The sequence below is a fragment of the Haliotis asinina genome, chromosome 2, assembly GCF_037392515.1.
Source record: "Haliotis asinina isolate JCU_RB_2024 chromosome 2, JCU_Hal_asi_v2, whole genome shotgun sequence".
Taxonomy (NCBI): Eukaryota; Metazoa; Mollusca; class Gastropoda; order Lepetellida; family Haliotidae; genus Haliotis; species Haliotis asinina.
This window is the reverse complement of record NC_090281.1, coordinates 51,668,790-51,687,244: the sequence shown is the minus strand read 5'-3', so window position 1 is coordinate 51,687,244 and position 18,455 is coordinate 51,668,790. Positions and strand designations below refer to the sequence as shown.

Sequence of the window (18,455 nt, the reverse complement as noted above, 5' to 3'; positions counted from 1 at the left end):
AGCATCGAGCTCCTAATCCCATTCATATCCAATATGAGATATATTCTTGATCAACCTTACATCATGTATATAGAGCATCGAGCTCCTAACCCCATTCATATCCAATATGAGATATATTCTTGATCAACCTTACAACATGTATATAGAGCATCGAGCTCCTAATCCCATTCATATCCAATATGAGATATATTCTTGATCAGCCTTACATTATGTATATAGAGCATCGAGCTCCTAACCCCATTCATATCCAATATGAGATATATTCTTGATCAGCCTTACATCATGTATATAGAGCATCGAGCTCCTAATCCCATTCATATCCAATATGAGATATGTTCTTGATCAGCCTTACATTATGTATATAGAGCATCGAGCTCCTAACCCCATTCATATCCAATATGAGATATGTTCTTGATCAGCCTTACATTATGTACATAGAGAATCGAGCTCCTAATCCCATTCATATCCAATATGAGATATATTCTTGATCAGCCTTACATTATGTATATAGAGCATCGAGCTCCTAATCCCATTCATATCCAATATGAGATATAGTCTTGATGAGTCTTACATCATGTATATAGAACATCGAGCTCCTAACCCCTTTCATATCCAATATGAGATATGTTCTTGATCAGCCTTACATTATGTATATAAAGCATCGAGCTCCTAACCCCATTCATATCCAATACGAGATATGTTCTTGATCAGTCTTACATTATGTATATAGAGCATCGAGCTCCTAACTCCATTCATATCCAATATGAGATATATTCTTGATCAGCCTTACATTATGTATATAGAGCATCGAGCTCCTAACCCTATTGATATCCAATATGAGATATATTCTTGATCAACCTTACATCATGTATATAGAGCATCGAGCTCCTAACCCCATTCATATCCAATATGAGATATGTTCTTGATCAGCCTTACATCATGTATATATAGCATCGAGCTCCTAATCCCATTCATATCCAATATGAGATATATTCTTGATCAACCTTACATCATGTATATAGAGCATCGAGCTCCTAACCCCATTCATATCCAATATGAGATATGTTCTTGATCAGCCTTACATTATGTATATAGAGCATCGAGCTCCTAACCCCATTCATATCCAATATGAGATATGTTCTTGATCAGCCTTACATTATGTATATAGAGCATCGAGCTCCTAATCCCATTCATATCCAATATGAGATATGTTCTTGATCAGCCTTACATTATATATATAGAGCATCGAGCTCCTTATCCCATTCATATCCAATATGAGATATATTCTTGATCAGCCTTACATTATGTATATAGAGCATCGAGCTCCTAACCCCATTCATATCCAATATGAGATATATTCTTGATCAGCCTTACATTATGTATATAGAGCATCGAGCTCCTAACCCCATTCATATCCAATATGAGATATGTTCTTGATCAGCCTTACATTATGTACATGTATATAGAGCATCGAGCTCCTAACTCCATTCATATCCAATATGAGATATGTTCTTGATCAGCCTTACATTATGTATATAGAGCATCGAGCTCCTAATCCCATTCATATCCAATATGAGATATGTTCTTGATCAGCCTTACATTATGTATATAGAGCATCGAGCTCCTAATCCCATTCATATCCAATATGAGATATGTTCTTGATCAGCCTTACATTATGTATATAGAGCATCGAGCTCCTAACCCCATTCATATCCAATATGAGATATGTTCTTGATCAGCCTTACATTATGTATAGAGAGCATCGAGCTCCTAACCCCATTCATATCCAATATGAGATATGTTCTTGATCAGCCTTACATTATGTATATAGAGCATCGAGTTCCTAACCCTATTCATATACAATTTAAGATATATTCTTGATCAGCCTTACATTATCAAGTTCCTGAGCCTATTCATATACAATGTGGGGTATATTAGCGATCGGTTCTATATTATCGATACTGAGTATCAAGTTCCTGAGCCTATTCATATAGGCTTAAAAGCATGTGTCAGTGTCGCTGAAAATTTCTTCTTAAAATCATGTTTAATCCGGAACTTTCTTGGGCTCGTCACTGATTTTCGGAGTTCTCTTAAAGTAGTTCTTCATCACTATTTTCCTCTTTACACCCAGTCTCCTGCGGCAGATAGTCGAAACTAATAATTCTCGAGCGTTAGTGTTTTATATTTACGTCAGAATTTGTTTTCAACTACACGAGTTCTAATGTCGCCTCTGCATACAGGTACAAGCCACAATATCGGACTTCTCTTGTACACGTTCGGCGTGCCCATTATTGGGCCAGGGGGTTACAGCTGGAGATGGACATGGAGTTGGACTGAAGCAGACAAGGAATTCAGTCGAGTCGTCATGAACATGACCGTCAATTTTGTCAAATACGGGTACGTTCTGTCTTTCATTATTTCCTCAACATATTCATTTCCACGGTTACAAAACGCTGGCATTCCTAAGTGGAAGGCTCTGACTTCATGAGGCGTGTTCCCGTAGCAGAAGACGACGTGAGATAGTGGTTTATGTTCACTCATAGAAGACGATGTTAGCGATCTCTGTTCACTCATAGAAGAAGATGTGAGTTAGTGATCTATGTTCACTGATAGAAGACGATGTGAGTTAGTGATCTATGTTCACTCATAGAAGAAGATGTGAGTTAGTGATCTATGTTCACTCATAGAAGACGATCTGAGTTAGTGATCTATGTTCACTGATAGAAGACGATGTGAGTTAGTGATCTATGTTCACTCATAGAAGACGATGTGAGTTAGTGATCTAAGTTCACTGATAGAAGACGATCTGAGTTAGTGATCTATGTTCACTGATAGAAGACGATGTGAGTTAGTGATCTAAGTTCACTGATAGAAGACGATGTGAGTTAGTGATCTATGTTCACTGATAGAAGACGATCTGAGTTAGTGATCTATGTTCACTGATAGAACACGATGTGAGTTAGTGATCTATGTTCACTCATAGAAGACGATCTGAGTTAGTGATCTAAGTTCACTGATAGAAGACGATGTGAGTTAGTGATCTATATTCACTGATAGAAGACGATGTGAGTTAGTGATCTATGTTCACTGATAGAAGACGATGTGAGTTAGTGATCTATGTTCACTCATAGAAGAAGATGTGAGTTAGCGATCTATGTTCACTGATAGAAGACGATGTGAGTTAGTGATCTATGTTCACTCATAGAAGACGATCTGAGTTAGTGATCTATGTTCACTCATAGAAGACGATCTGAGTTAGTGATCTGTGTTCACTGATAGAAGACGATGTGAGTTAGTGATCTATGTTCACTCATAGAAGACGATGTGAGTTAGTGATCTATGTTCACTCATAGAAGACGATCTGAGTTAGTGATCTAAGTTCACTGATAGAAGACGATGTGAGTTAGTGATCTATGTTCACTCATAGAAGACGATCTGAGTTAGTGATCTATGTTCACTGATAGAAGACGATGTGAGTTAGTGATCTATGTTCACTCATAGAAGACGATCTGAGTTAGTGATCTATGTTCACTGATAGAAGACGATGTGAGTTAGTGATCTGTGTTCACTCATAGAAGACGATCTGAGTTAGTGATCTAAGTTCCCTCATAGAAGACGATGTGAGTTAGTGATCTATGTTCACTGATAGAACACGATGTGAGTTAGTGATCTATGTTCACTGATAGAAGACGATGTGAGTTAGTGATCTATGTTCACTCATAGAAGACGATCTGAGTTAGTGATCTAAGTTCCCTCATAGAAGACGATGTGAGTTAGTGATTGTGTTCACTGATGGAAGACGATGTGAGTTAGTGATATATGTTCATTCATATAAGACAACGTGAATTAGTGATCTATATCAAGTATTTCAAATTGCGTCATCGATGTGGGTAAAAGGTGTGGTTACAAACTGGACATTCAGTCAAGGATGTCGGTTGATTCTGACACATTAGTGCCTTGTTCAATAACACCGGCATTGTGGCAGTCACCACGGACGGAGGAAGTTTGTTTCGTTTCTGTATCTCTAAGAAGACGGTAATTTTCAAATGAATGACATGCTTAGAATTGTATTCAATTCCATTCAACATTTAGCAGAAATATCGCAACACTTGTCAGAGTTTTACTGAAACTATTGCCTTTGAAAATCGGGGGCAGGATAGCTCAACACTGTCCCCTTCTTGTCACAAGAAGAAACTGTTGAGATTCTTGGGACAGCATTTTGTGACGTGGGTGATAGTCTACACTTTGAGGACGTAGATCGTTGCAACCTCTTAAACCGGGGAAAGGTTTACAGTGGAAAAAAAATTACACCAAACTATCGCTTGTAAACAGTTGCACAAACACTGCAACGTAAGGTGCTACTCTAATGCCCTTACATCATTATTAAATAACAATTATTTTTTGTTTCATTGTTATAAATATGATCAAACACGTGTATACTTTCTTACGTTCGGTATGTCTTGAAGGGTCAGACGCCGGCGTAAAAGCATCATTTACTTAACCGTTTCAGGAACCCCACACCTACTGAAGTTGGCGGAGTCATATGGGAGCCATTCACAGCCTCTGAAAGAAGATATCTTTACCTTGACTCCACTTCCGTAATGAAGTCTGACCTTAGACCGGATGACATGAAGTTTTGGAACAAAGATATTCCCGATATTATCGGGGAGCCGGTTGCCTCCCCAAGCTCAGCCTCGGTCGACAGTCAAATCCCATTGATTGCACTTTTATTTACTGTCTTTTCTTTGACACTTCAGTAAACTACCAAGGAAGTCCACGTGTCATTTGGACATGGCATGGATGGACAGTCTCGATACGATTCCAGTCTTGTCTCCTTAAAATCGTTTTCAAACAGAAAATGCACAATTAAGTAATGATGATTGAATCATTCATCGTATGTCTTATAAAATATCAGTCTGTCGTACAGACCCTGAAGCGAATATATCCAAGAAAGTCCATGAAAGTCTAGAAAATGTGGCAAGTCTACATTCTCTTAGTTTCTGAAATTGAAGAAAGTCTCAGGGCTCCATTTCTTTGCATTAATGTTTTTCTTTGAACTTTCTTCAGTAAAATATGTGCATTTCAGAGACTAGATTTTAGTCTCATAAAATATGTGTGATGCTTTTGTTTACGAATCCATTTAATTAATTCTTTAGTGTATATCAGTAGGTAGTTCACTTCAGCAATTGTAAAATGTATCCTTCATCGTGCATTAACAGTAACATTTTCGACGAATTCGTGCTTGCATTCTGCTTAGTTTAAATGGCAAGGCGTTACTGTGTCCATTTATCAACGCATGTAAAAACAAGAAGCCACGTCCATCGAAGCGTACTACTTCCATCGGTGTACGCGTATGCCGACGGTGTGGCCGTTCTTACTGCCTTGTGAATGAATATGAGTAATATTATTATGTTGATGGACGTTTTGAAGAGTAATATGATGACTATATTGACGTAATGTATGACGTAATATGACAAGAATGAATGTAACAAGAAGAATGAAAATAATGCAGAATAAGCTGTTATACAGTATCTTTGACTTCAGTCATTATATATTTCACCAAAGGCTTGCATCATGTTGGATAGGTGAACTGCAGCTCACTTGTCAGGAGGCATGGAATTCCCCTCCTAGTTGGGCCCCAGTGTCCACTACCAATTAGCCCCTAATCCTCTCATCACCCTTACGCCAATTTAACACTTGATTGAACTTAATCCCTTATTTTCCAAAAGTAGGCACAGTGAGGGCATACCCTTACATCTCTAGGCAGTGTCTGGGTATGCCAGTTACAGTCAAGGGATTTCCCTGTTTACTCACCAGTGTCAAAAGTTTATCACCTGATTTTTTTCGATTCAGTAACCTGAATAACAGTGAAACGATAATGGAATTTGTACACCTGTATTTCGTGAAGATGACGAACGTTATGTTACCGACAGACCTTGTCTTTTCCCGTAACCTGCAAGAGCTCTCCTTCCGGATTAATGAATGAGAGTACTCAAAACAGTTACTGCGTGCGATGGTTTGAACAATCGTACAATATGTGAACATTCAGCGTTGTTCAGACCTACACCGAAACGTCGCTCTCACTGTAATAAAGAGGTTGTTCGTACATATATTGCTATCTTTCCTTCCTTACCTTCTGCGTCGTGGGGTGTAGATAAAAATATAACCGCTTCTGCTATCTTTAGTTACCGCGACTCTCACCTAAGTAAGGGAGGTAACTCTAAAGAAAGCTGTAACGGGTAACGGGCATCAAGGTCAAGATTTTTGGGCGGACGATGATAGCAAGCGTCGAACAATGAGAATGCTTTGACCACACCCTTTTATTCAGCCTTACGCCCTTGCTATCGTCCGCCAGATCGTTTAGTTGAGGGTCAAAATCGGGTTTCAGTCGACTTGTAGAAAAAAACAATAAAGAACTCTTCGGTGACTTGAGAGGTGGCCGATAGGTAAATCACCCATGATTATGTTTATATGAAGTTTTAATCTATTCCATGCGATGGTAGCGTAGCGATCGGCAAAGCAGGGTGGTGGGGTACACCGAAGACGATCCATTAATCAACATCAAGAGTATCGATCTACACAACTGGGATACGATACATGTGTCAACTACCTGATCCCGTTAGTCGCCTCTTACAGCAGGCAAAGGTTGCTGAAGACCAGTTTTGTCCCAGATCTTCACGGGTGTACAGCGGGCAAAACACAACAGAGCTCCAAACAAGAATTAATAGGTAATAGAGGTTTCCTTCGACCCCGTCATATTGGGACTGCCATGTGACATACGCTGCAATCTGGTTGGACAAGTACGACGGGGCGGTGCTCATTAGTATCAGCACCTGTTTGTTTTTTGCAGTTCTGGCTGACTCCATCACAAATATTTTAGAAACTTGGTGATATACAGTCTACCTGATGAATTTCTTTCTTCGAATTTCAAGAGTTAACTGTAGCCAGAATAACGACATTTTTTCTCTACTAGTGAGTGAGTGAATGAGTCTAGTTTTAGTCGCCTTTTATGGCAAGCATTTTTCTCTACTAACCTATCAATCCACTTACAGAAGCTGAGATGGTTACGTATCTGTCTTACTTCTGACTTTGACTGTCAGTGGTTGAAACTCACGAATGCCTGATCGTTCTTTCAAAACACAAAGCTTTTGAATATAATACTTTTACTCTTCGCGAACGCTAGCATATGAAAATAAAAACATACTTTTTGAAGTACTGTTTGTTGGCGCACAGTTAAATGTTTTAAACTCGGCATTACGGCATTCCGTTTTAATCCAATATGTAGCGCAGCTAAATGTTGGCTGTGAAAAGTTCTTCGTTTTTGCGTTTTAATCAAACATTAACTCGATTATGAGCAGTTTTGTTCAAAACAAATTTTAAAACCTTTTTTAGCAACATACTGCAATACATATCGCAATGTATGCTTTTGCACCGCAAAATATCGCAATATGAAAATTCTCTGCATTCTCTCTCTTACACACACACACACACACTAATCGCCTATGGCATGACAGGTATTACGACACAGCCCCTCCGTGAACATGCACAGACTGAAGAAAATGGATAGTCAGAAAGTTCTGATTCCTCGAAAGGTTGTGTAATAAGTGGCTACGAAACCACGTTCTTATTATAGTGGCGTTGTCAAGTAGTTATAGCGTTCGCTCGTCACGCCGAGAACACCACATTGGTCCAGTGTTTGAAGCCCATTTCTGGTGGCCCGCGCCGTGACATTCCTGGAGTGTTGCTAAGGCTGAAAAGTGTAATGCTGAAAGCTGTCCGTGACTTATGTGCTGTATGCGAGCGCGCCACAGACAAGATAACCGACCCTGGCTTATATCGGTAGGCAAAAGTAACTGGTTTATCTACACTCCTGCCTTATCGGTCTCATTTCAGTTTTTTTCATTTCTGAAAAATATGTTTGGCTGTGTGGTGTTGGCGTGTTTGGCTACGTTTTGTGTCGGGACAGACGTCATTTTGAAGACCAAGCAGGGTCAGCTACGAGGGACGAGGACTGAGTACTTCAGTGACGAATTTGTAGACGTATACAATGGAATACCGTACGCCCTTCCTCCTGTAGGTCAGTATAGACTATATCACTATAGCACAAGTTCAGGTAAAATATGACCTACTTGACCTACACGTGATCACTCATTGTAGATATCTGAAAATATGCAAAATGTCGCCTTACAAAGTGTCCCATCTTTGTCCTGCACTCCCATCTTAGGCTTCCTCAACGTCCCCTCATGGTCATTCAGCGTCCCATCTTAGGCTTCCACGACGTCCCCTCAGTAGGCAAGTAGTCTAAGATGGGACAAGTTCCAGTGTCCCATCTTAGGTTTCCGCAATGTCTCATCTTAGTCTTCCACAAATGCGTCCCCACATAGTGTTCCAGTGCCCCAACTTAGCCTTCCACAGCGTCCCCTCCTAGTCTTTCAGCGCCCCATCTTAGCCTTCCACCGCGTCCACTCATAGCTTTCCAGCGCCCCATCTTAGGCTTCCACAACGTCCACTCATAGTCTTTAAGTGCCCCATCTTAGGCTTCCACAGAGTCCCCTCATAGTATTCCAGTGTCCCATCTTAGGCTTATACCGCGTCCCCTCATAGTCTTCCAGCGCCCCATCTTAGCCTTCCACAGCGTCCCCTCAGTTTTCTAGCGCCCCATATAAGGCTTCCACAGCGTCTCCTCATAGTCTTCCAGTGCCCCATCTTAGACTTCTGCAATGTCTCATATTAGTCTTCCACAATGTCCCGTCACAGTGGTCCACAGTGTCTAATTTAGTCTTTCACATAGTATTCTCATATATTTGCTATAGTCACTACGCTTTATATAACAGGTATGATATGTAATTAATTAGAAACAATTTTAAGCCATTTTTTCCGCTTTTCACTGTACTTCAGGTGCCAGGAGGTTCAGGCCCCCATCCCCAGCCGTGGCGTGGTCAGGTGTAAGGGACGCCCGATCTCCTCGACACATCTGCCCCCAAGTGCACAGCAAGCCCCACTCCACCCAGGACGAGGACTGTCTGTTCCTTAATGTTTATACCTGGAAGGTGATTTTATCATGTTTTCTTTACTATTGCTGTTTTGTCACAGTGCGGCTTTTTTCTGATACACGTTTGGTATGGCATTGTATTGTCATTACTATTGACAGGAGCATAATTCGCTTGAGTTGACCCCCCTTACTCGCGCCACGATCCTCCAATGAAGGATAAAACCATGCATCGTCCTGATGAGGATCCTTCAGGTGTCATGAAGTTGATAAAAAAATATACCATTAGAAACCGGCGTTCTCAAACACTTTCCCTAATGTATATGAAACGTTTTCACCTTGTTCAATTTACAAACCATAAAGATCATCCCGCAAGCAGGACCCTGTCTACCTAATCGGCCGCTGGAAAACACGACGTCATGATCATTCGTCTTCATTATCAAATGAAAGCAAATGAAACTAAATATACAAGTTGCCAAATGAAGCGTATGTTATGTTTAGGACTACACTTTCTGGGTGTGCCTTACTGTGTGAGGCGTGATCTACACTACTTGATGTCAGATTTACATTTGTGTTGAAACAGCGGTGACTGTTACTCCAACATCAGTCGAATCCAGATGGGATTCTCCAATTTTGCTTCACTGAGAGAGAGTAATCTCAAATATAACATATGCTGCATCAAGTGTGAAGTACAATCGCCATTCATCAGGAAGGGACCCTTTGTTAGTATTTTCGCTCTTAAGCTTTCCAGCTGAACGATGCCTCCTTGTTTAATTAATAGTCTGACAGCAGTAATAAGGGCGTTACGCATGCGCAGCTATAACCGGTTGTGGCACAGATTTATAGGGCCTGCTAAACCAGTTACACTTGGAGCACTCATAAACTTCAAGCATACATCTTTCCATGCATCACGAGCATTACTAGTCTGAAAATAATCAAATTCAAGTTTACTTTTGATGTCAACTTAATCACGTGTCAACTTCAGTCCAAGGCCTTCACAACTCCACCGCTTCCAGTAATGGTGTTTATCCACGGGGGAGCGTTCAATGAAGGAGGTGGATCTCTGTTCCGATGCAATGCTTTGGCACTTCATTCAGTGGTTGTTGTCACTATCAACTATAGACTGGGTGCACTAGGTGAGCACTCCGTCACACCGACTGTTACATTCCAGATGAACCCAGATCAGGGTTAGAGATGGTCTTGAGCAACCCATGCAACTAACAGATTGGGTGGAAAGACACGGTGACCTGGTTCGTGAATGTCATCGCATCCTAACTGCGTTGATCGATGTTCATGATGTTAATCACTAGATTGTCTGGTCCAGGCTCCATTATTTACAAACCAAACTTACATAGCTGAAACATTGCAGAATGCGGCGTTAAACAACATACAAACAAACGTTTCTGGTGATACGTTGTACAAAGCAGCTACTACGATGTCGATCAGTTGGTCACAATATACCCTCTTTTGATGGAAATGGGTTCCTTGTTCATACTAGAGAGCAGAGCGATAGAATATCAATTAATGTCAGAAGACATGTTTATCGGACATTTTCTTTTCTTACTTATGACTGTGAGGCCTCTTGAATATAACAAACGTTTAGAGATGTGTCTGTCTATATATTGCAAATCACTTATAATGAGAACAAAAGTGGTGACGGAGTTCACCGAAGGGAAGAAAGGAATGTGAGATTTTTTTGACGATGTGTGTCCTTTGGTAGTGACGTAATTACCACCTGCCCACATCATCTAATCGTTTCTTCCGTGTTGTCTGTGTCGAGGCCGCTGAGAAAACACACACACACACACACACACACAAACACACACAGACACACACACACACACACACACACACACACACACACACACACACATTGCATCCTGTAACTTTTCAAACTTTGCATTCGCGACCGCTTGCATACAGAAATTAACGTTACCAAAATGAACAAATATTGACTGTAAGATGCGAAGACAATCACCTTTAAGATGCAGAGATAATCACCAACTGTGTTAATAAAGCCTAATGATGATGTCTTGCAGTGACTGACGATGTCTGAGGACTTTCTGCTTCTCAGTCTAAGTAAACTTATCCTCAGTACTTTTCGTTACACTCCACTACTGAGTCTAACAAAACACGTGGGAGGTCGCGTCAGGTAACCTTTGAGATGGTGGTAATTCACCCCCTATCGTGTGTTATGTACATCATCCTATCATGCGTAATGTATCACCATTGGCTTCCATCCTTATCCCCAATCATGTTATGTAAACATATCCAATCAACTGTAATGCATTACCGTTGGCTTCCATCATTGTTATCTTAACTATCGGCTTCCTATCAGTGCTTGTTTATACTAGCTTTCGTTAACTGATTCCACTTGTTACTTTGTTATTGTTTTACCTGTACATATAAATACACCTCTGTATCCCTTTCTCAATCACCTGATGAAGGAGTAAGCATTAACTCCGAAACGTTGTGTTCTCTCATAAAGAAGTTGATATCCATAAAATCTTCATTCTTATGTATTTACACTTCTAAATGACATTCAAAGACTTAACCTTTGAGATTGACCAATCAGAACACAGCTTACCAAATCGCGAAGGTGCACATTCGCACATACCTTTTGAACTTTTTTCTCGAAAAGGTTCATACCCGAACGATTCCGAATGCTATTTAGTGTACGCTCGCTTCCGAGTGATGCACACGGCGTACGTACAACCATGACAACGGTGAGTAAACAGTCGCTGAAAATGGTGTTTTGGGCAATATTCAAGGATGTCATTTTGCGGAAATACTAGCTAGTGGTAACCACGTCAACAGAAACCCCAAAGCGTATACACTGCAGGTCAAATAACTGTGTTATATGCTGATTTTTTGTTTGCGTTGAGATCTGTCAGTGATCTGAATATTTTGAAAGTCCCTCCGATCACTAAATAGTAGCCATTGTCTGATTGGTTAAACCGTCTCGCATTTGATTGGTCGGTCGTTGGTCGCTCTAAGGTTACCTGACGCGACCTTCTACTAGGTTTCTACTAGGTTTCTACTAGGTTTTGTTAGACCCAGTGGTGGAGTGTAACGAAATACACTTAGTCTAAGTTTACTTAAACTATTCTGCTTCTTTAGTTTTATGTTTTCTCTGAGGTTGATTGCAACTGACGATGTCATATTTCAGGTTTCTTAGCAACCGACGACGACGCCTCTCCTGGTAATTATGGTATGTTGGATCAAGTGATGGCGTTGAAGTGGGTGAGAGACAATATCGCAGATTTTGGCGGGGATCCTAAGCAGGTGACGGTATTTGGCGAAAGCGCGGGAGCTGTGAGCACGTCGTTGCATCTGATATCCCCTCACTCCAAAGGTATGAACGAATGATCTGCTATTGGACATCCTATTTGTTAAGGTAAAAGGAGATGAGCTAACAAGTTGATCAAGAATGTCTGGAAAATGGCGTAATACTAACGTTTGTGACAATGTTGTGTCATAACGTTATCAATACACAACCATCCCTAAACGTTGCGAAAACGTTGTGTGCTAGGTCTACATGCATACACTCAGATTCGATATCATGTTATATGTACTAATTATTATTTATTGTAAAGACTTTGGATCAGTATCAGTGATAACATCGGGACATAAGGTATATTTCACACACACCCTCCCAAATGAGATATGGTGTGGTTCATTTGTCCATTTCCTGCCGTAACCCCAAACCACGAGACCTTTTTAACTGATTCAGGCTTACTGGACGCCGCCATCACCGAGAGCGGAGTGTCCCTGTCGGAATGGGGATTCAGAACCAGTCAGGACAGACCATCTCCCCTTGACCAAGCACGGGCCTTGGGCCAAAGGGTTGGATGCTCAGAAACAAACACGACCCTTTTGGTTGAGTGTCTCCGCAAAGTTGACGCTAAAAGGCTGACAGTCAATGATTTAACGGTGAGAATATCTCGAGCACTGGAGTGAGTGAGTTAGTTTGGTTCTACGCAGCACTCAGCAACATCCCAGCATTATGGTTGCGGTCTGTAAATAGTCCAGTCTGGACCAGACAATCCAGTGATCAACATCATGATTATCGATCTGCGCATATGGGAACCGACGACATGTGTCAACCAAGTCAGCGAGCCTGACCACCCGATCCCGTCAGTCGCCTCATACGACAAGTACAGTCAGCACTGGAGTGAAAGTATATACTTCAACGCCACTTTATCAGACTTTATCCCCATCATAAAGGGAGACATAAAACATTTGCTTCTCACATTATACTCATATTGGGAATCGAACCTTGCATGAGGGACATTTTAAACACAGCTTCGACAACTTCCGTCTGGATGTCTCGTAGATCAACAGGCATGAGGAATTCAACAGTCATTTATGTTTGCAGTTATCCTGAGGGTCAAAAGAACGCATGCATTTTAAACTTGGATTTGACTTAAAAATACAAACGTTCTATAACGTTACCTGGTTGGAAAAAAAATGCGCAAAACTGCAAACCTAAGGTACAAAATACAGCCATGATACCCATAGTGTATACTTAACCATCAAAGAACAATTCTTGTTTGTTTCATACTGTCTACCGTCGTACTTTGCCCACACTGTAACTGTGCGTTTAGATGTTTATATCAGCGCAGTGTGATTACACACTGGTAGTCAGTGCAGATTATGAATGAATTTCATTCTAAGCCATCGGCATCACCATCCCAGCATTGTCACTTGTAAATGATCACAAACTGGTGAAAAGGATAATAAATGACGTGACAGTCAGACTGGTCACAGAGGCTGACCAGTGGCTCGTACCACAAATACCGGTTACCATGATACCGTAATACCCAAAGGACAGGCATGAAAAAAACGGGGCAAAGCGTATGCGCCCAAGTTATGAAGAAATTGAAAACTGGTTATCATACCGAAACATAAGTCTCATTAACCTATTCAGACAATGACCTACTTTTCAGATGATCCGAATTTTCTCGTGTGAAAGTGTAAACTGACACCACAAATAACTCTGGTTAAACTGAATTCCAATTTCTTGTTTCATAAGAAAATGGTATTTACAAATGAATTTCAATTTTAAACTTTAATTGCACCGTCATTCTCTACTTTATGTCGAGGTTGAGGCATACCGTAACTATGGAATCACAGACTGCCCCTGTCTGATGAGGTCGTAAAACGATTTACAATGCATCTGGCTCACTGGTTAAACCTGTTATGTGTTGTTTTGCGCTTATTGAGCGTAGTTCTGTAACGAACAATGAGGTTGATGTAATATCAGTTCCGTCAGAGACCGCTAAACTTTTCTAGCGGCAGAGCCTCGTTTTGATATTTCCACGATTTCCAGGTTTCTGTTTTATCAGAGCTCGCTGTACGACATAGCACGCCGTACGACGTATTTACTAGGATTAGAAGGAGCTTAGTGTTGCAATATACAACTGCGTAGACTTATCAAATCACACTGATTAATATTTATGCATCCAGTTAAATGACATAGTCTAAAAATACTGGACTGGTTATCGCATTAAGCTACGCAATAGGACAATACCAAGTAAACAGGAAACGAGACTGTTCTGTAATCAATGTTTTGACATGCGAAGGTGATGTAGTTGACATGGGCATCGTCGTTGTTTTGGGCGTTTAGTTTGCAGTCTTTCGGCGACGTTTTGTTTTGAGCCGGTAACGTTGTGATAAGACTTGTAGTTTTGGGATCCACGCCAATTTCCAAGCAAATAGTTTCTCATATGTTCTCTGTCCTCATGTGGTATATGCATCCATGGTATTGTGAAGATTTATCAGAACGTATACCCTTTAGATATCTAGGATGTTGTTCAATTTGACAAACTCTATGCTGTGTGTACATCTCGTAGTTATATTGAATTGTGTGAAAATGTTTCCTTGTAGAAAGCCGAGAATCGCCTCGTGTGGTCCCCTGTGGTGGAGACCGTGTATGGGTTCCTTCCCGACACTCCCCAGATGCTGATCGGCAAGGGGAACGCAGCCAGCGTACCCGTTATGAGAGGGGTGAACAAGGACGAACTTGCCGCAAAGATTGGTAGGCAAAAGGAAAACTGGATAAATGATAGCATTGAACGAACTAACTAGGAACATTAGCATGTATACAGCAGTATTTAACAGTCTACAAGCAAAACAGACACGTCAATGGAATAGCACGCAAGATAGCCCCGAGCGTAGATTGTTAATATAGGTCACTGACAACCGTCCATTTTCATTTTGTCTTATGCCTGAGATTAATCGTCGGAAAGTATTCATTTTGGCATGGTAAATATATACATCCTTCGTATTTTAATAAATATAATAGTTCAGGGCAATACTGTACTTTATTACACTATTCATTGAGGCAGAGCGAACTACATTTATTAATTAAAGTATTCCGGATAATGTTTCTGGCCTTGTAAGGTTTTGATAGCATGTGCAGTTTGGTGGTTAGCTAAGTGTTTCTTCTAAGATGTTCAAATTCATATTACCTATCGCCATCATTCACTGATTTTCTCTCTTGTTAACTCCAGCCTGGTTCCATGGAATATCTGCCGGCATGTCGCTGAAATCTGCAGCTGCGTTTATACAACAGAATATTCAGCGTGCCTTTGCGTCCAACCAGCAAGCCGTGCAAGAAGCAATCGAGAAGGTGTACCTCAGTGACGTCCAGCCGTCGGAACACGATGTCATCCGTTCACGCATCATCCAGGTAACCCTGCTTCAGTGCACACAGTGCAGCCCCTTCAGGGTAATGCGGGGAAACATATAGCCCCCAGTGCCCATTTAACTGTATTCCAGATAACGTAACCATGCATCAATGCACACAGTTCCCATTTACCTGTATTTCGGGTAATTTAAGCATGCATCAATGCACACAGTGCCCATTTATTTGTATTCCGGGTAATGTAACCATGCATCAATGCGCACAGTGCCCATTTACGCGTATTCCGGGTAATGTAAGCATGCATCAATGCACACAGTGCCCATTTACCCGTATTCCGAATAATGTAACCATGCATCAATGCACACAGTGCCCATTTACCCGTATTCCGGGTAATGTAACCATGCATCAATGCACACAGTGCCCATTTACCCGTATTCCGGGTAATGTAACCATGCATCAATGCACACAGTGCCTATTTACCCGTATTCCGGGTAATGTAACTATGCATCAATGCACACAGTGCAAATGTACCTGTATTCCGGGTAATGTAACCATGCATCAATGCACACAGTGCCCATTTATCTGTATTTTAGATGGTGTAACCATACGTGTGATATATCGTGTATGTCCAGATGCTGTCTGACCGAGCCTTCTACGTACCCACCGTCGTGGAGACGGAAAAACAGGCAAGGCGAGGGGGAAGCCCAGTCTACTTGTATGAGTTTGACTACCGCTCTCCACGAGACAGCAAGCCAGTATGGGAAGGTGGGATACAGCCCTGCTGGTTTTCATTGTTCAGCTCGTATTCATCTTATCCATAATTGAAAATTTGATTTGTAAAATCGCCAAAACATGCATTGATATACACACGCAAAGACATTATCACAACACTCATATTTTACATTATCACAACATATTTTTTGCTCTACCAATATGTTACCATCAACTATGTTATCATAGAACTTATCCAGCCTCAATCTGACTCATGATTTGGATAAGATGACCATCCAGGAATCATTAAATGGCAAATCTATAGAGAAGGAAGACTCTGCAGTGTATTCAGAGAAACAAAAAGATTGAACAGTCAGGACAAAGGGTTGTGTACATGTCACGTGGTTGTAGTCGGCTTGAATATGACTGTAGGTGTCCCCCACGCGGCTGAACTACCCTATGTGTTCGGAGCTCCGCTTCTAGGGGGAAGTGCCTGGACCGAGTATGATAAGGCTATTACGAGTAGGGTCATGGGCTACTGGACGAATTTTGCAAAGCACGGGTATGTATACGTTAGTGTACCTCATTTTACATCAGATGTCTTAAAACTGTTTATGGGACTGACTATTCGATATTACCTGGTTTTATTCCCACGTTTTTTATATTATAAATGAATATTAGTGAGTTAATTAGTTAAGAAATTAAGTTATTTCAGCCACCGAGCAACCATTATTGTCAAACAAAAAGTACTTTGAGATGATTCCTTTTATTGTTATTTATGCAGAGTGAATGATTATAGCTTCTATCTGTAGGCAGTCGAATTTGTAAAATTTGAGAAGGATGGACTTACGTGTTAATTCGTCTTATTTGAGACCTTATTTCGTTTTCTTCATTTGTAGAGTGTGTAACCATTTTATCATGGTAAAACCATCGCCGACCATTCACCCACCCTCATGTGGCTAGATCACTTCACCTGAAGTGATAGTGATTAGCATTATCATATGCATAATAGGATGTCCCATGTTATTATTTTCATATTGCAGGGACCCATCTTATGGTCACGTGACGTGGAAGCCTTTCACCATGAAGGAGAAGGGGTACCTGTCTATCGGTAACTCTTCAGTAATGAAGTATGACCCGAGGTCAGCGGAAGTGAAACTGTGGACGGAAGTTATCCCCAAACTGTCGCAGTCCCAGAGTGTGATCATTGGATGAAGGGATATGCTGATGTAGACGTATCAATGAATAAACGTTCATGATGCTGTAGGGGATGGCTTTATGCAGCAATGACATTTTTCTTCATGAGTTAGTGCCTTGTCCAGTCACAAACATTCATGTTAAGACATTCGGCTGTCTAGACTTGTGGAACCACTAGACGGAAAGTTCAGGGTCACCATATTCGAAAAGACGTTCTAACGGGAGAGTTGTAAAGTCACGCGACAAAATATTTAAGAGTCCATTTAGCAGAGTATTTGAGGTGGCGTGACTGAAATGGTGCTAAAACTGAAAATATCCGTCACATGTGTTCTTATGTGCCGCTAGACTTTCCGCCATGTCAGAATACACCCAGTATGTTTCATGTCCCATCTTTCGTCCAATGAACGACTTCTGTTCAATACTAATATTCCCGGAAAATGATTTTAGGCGTACTCGTTGAATGTTTTGACTGGAACGTGGTGTGTGTGAGATACCTGTCTTACGCCTAACGTCGAATGGATGTTTCGGAAATAGAGTTGAGTGAGTAGTAGGTTTACGCCGGTTTTAGCAATGTTACAGTAATGTCACGGTGACTGACATCAGAAATGGGCTCCACACATTTTACTCATGAGAAGAGTCGAATCCAGGTCTTCGGCATGACGAGCGAAACAGGAAATAGAGTTGAGAATCATTTAACATGTCTAGATCTAAACCCACCCTGAAGTTAACCTTTTAACAACACAATGACTAATTTTGTGATATATTTGCAACAGGTTCACATTTTCATTGACAGTGCAACATGGACGCGGCATGGTGTAAGACGTACCGCTCCAGTTACAGTGAGTGTTACACCGCTCTAATACTCCAGCTATGTGGCGCCGTGGGACACCATCAGTGGGCTTCACATAT

The 18,455-nt window shown here is 41.0% G+C and overlaps 2 protein-coding genes across 2 annotated transcripts in view; both read left to right on the top strand.

The window, feature by feature from the left end:
- The window catches only part of LOC137272642 (neuroligin-4, Y-linked-like), a 41,325-nt gene extending 35,217 nt beyond the window's left edge, over positions 1 to 6,108 (top strand). Inside the window, exons 9-10 of the mRNA XM_067805038.1 lie at positions 2,241 to 2,397; positions 4,511 to 6,108. Coding sequence (XP_067661139.1) covers positions 2,241 to 2,397; positions 4,511 to 4,760 — 407 coding nt within the window. The 3' untranslated portion in view covers positions 4,761 to 6,108. The remainder of the gene's footprint in view (positions 1 to 2,240; positions 2,398 to 4,510) is intronic.
- A 1,711-nt stretch (positions 6,109 to 7,819) lies between these two features.
- Positions 7,820 to 17,639, top strand: LOC137272641 (neuroligin-2-like). The gene is made up of 10 exons (XM_067805037.1): positions 7,820 to 8,077; positions 8,899 to 9,050; positions 9,975 to 10,125; positions 12,159 to 12,344; positions 12,723 to 12,922; positions 14,879 to 15,029; positions 15,505 to 15,683; positions 16,271 to 16,403; positions 16,782 to 16,911; positions 17,393 to 17,639. Exons 1-10 carry the CDS (start codon positions 7,915 to 7,917, stop codon positions 17,562 to 17,564), a joined length of 1,617 nt encoding a protein of 538 aa, XP_067661138.1. The 5' UTR covers positions 7,820 to 7,914; the 3' UTR covers positions 17,565 to 17,639.
- The last annotated feature ends 816 nt before the right edge of the window (positions 17,640 to 18,455 follow it).

Coding starts and splice junctions, on each gene's coding strand:
- LOC137272641 (XM_067805037.1), top strand. CDS start 7,915: ATGTTTGGCTGTGTGGTGTTGGCGTGTTTGGCTACGTTTTGTGTCGGG. Junction 12,923..14,878: donor TGACAGTCAATGATTTAACG/GTGAGAATATCT, acceptor GTTTCCTTGTAG/AAAGCCGAGAATCGCCTCGT. Junction 15,684..16,270: donor TCCGTTCACGCATCATCCAG/GTAACCCTGCTT, acceptor GTGTATGTCCAG/ATGCTGTCTGACCGAGCCTT.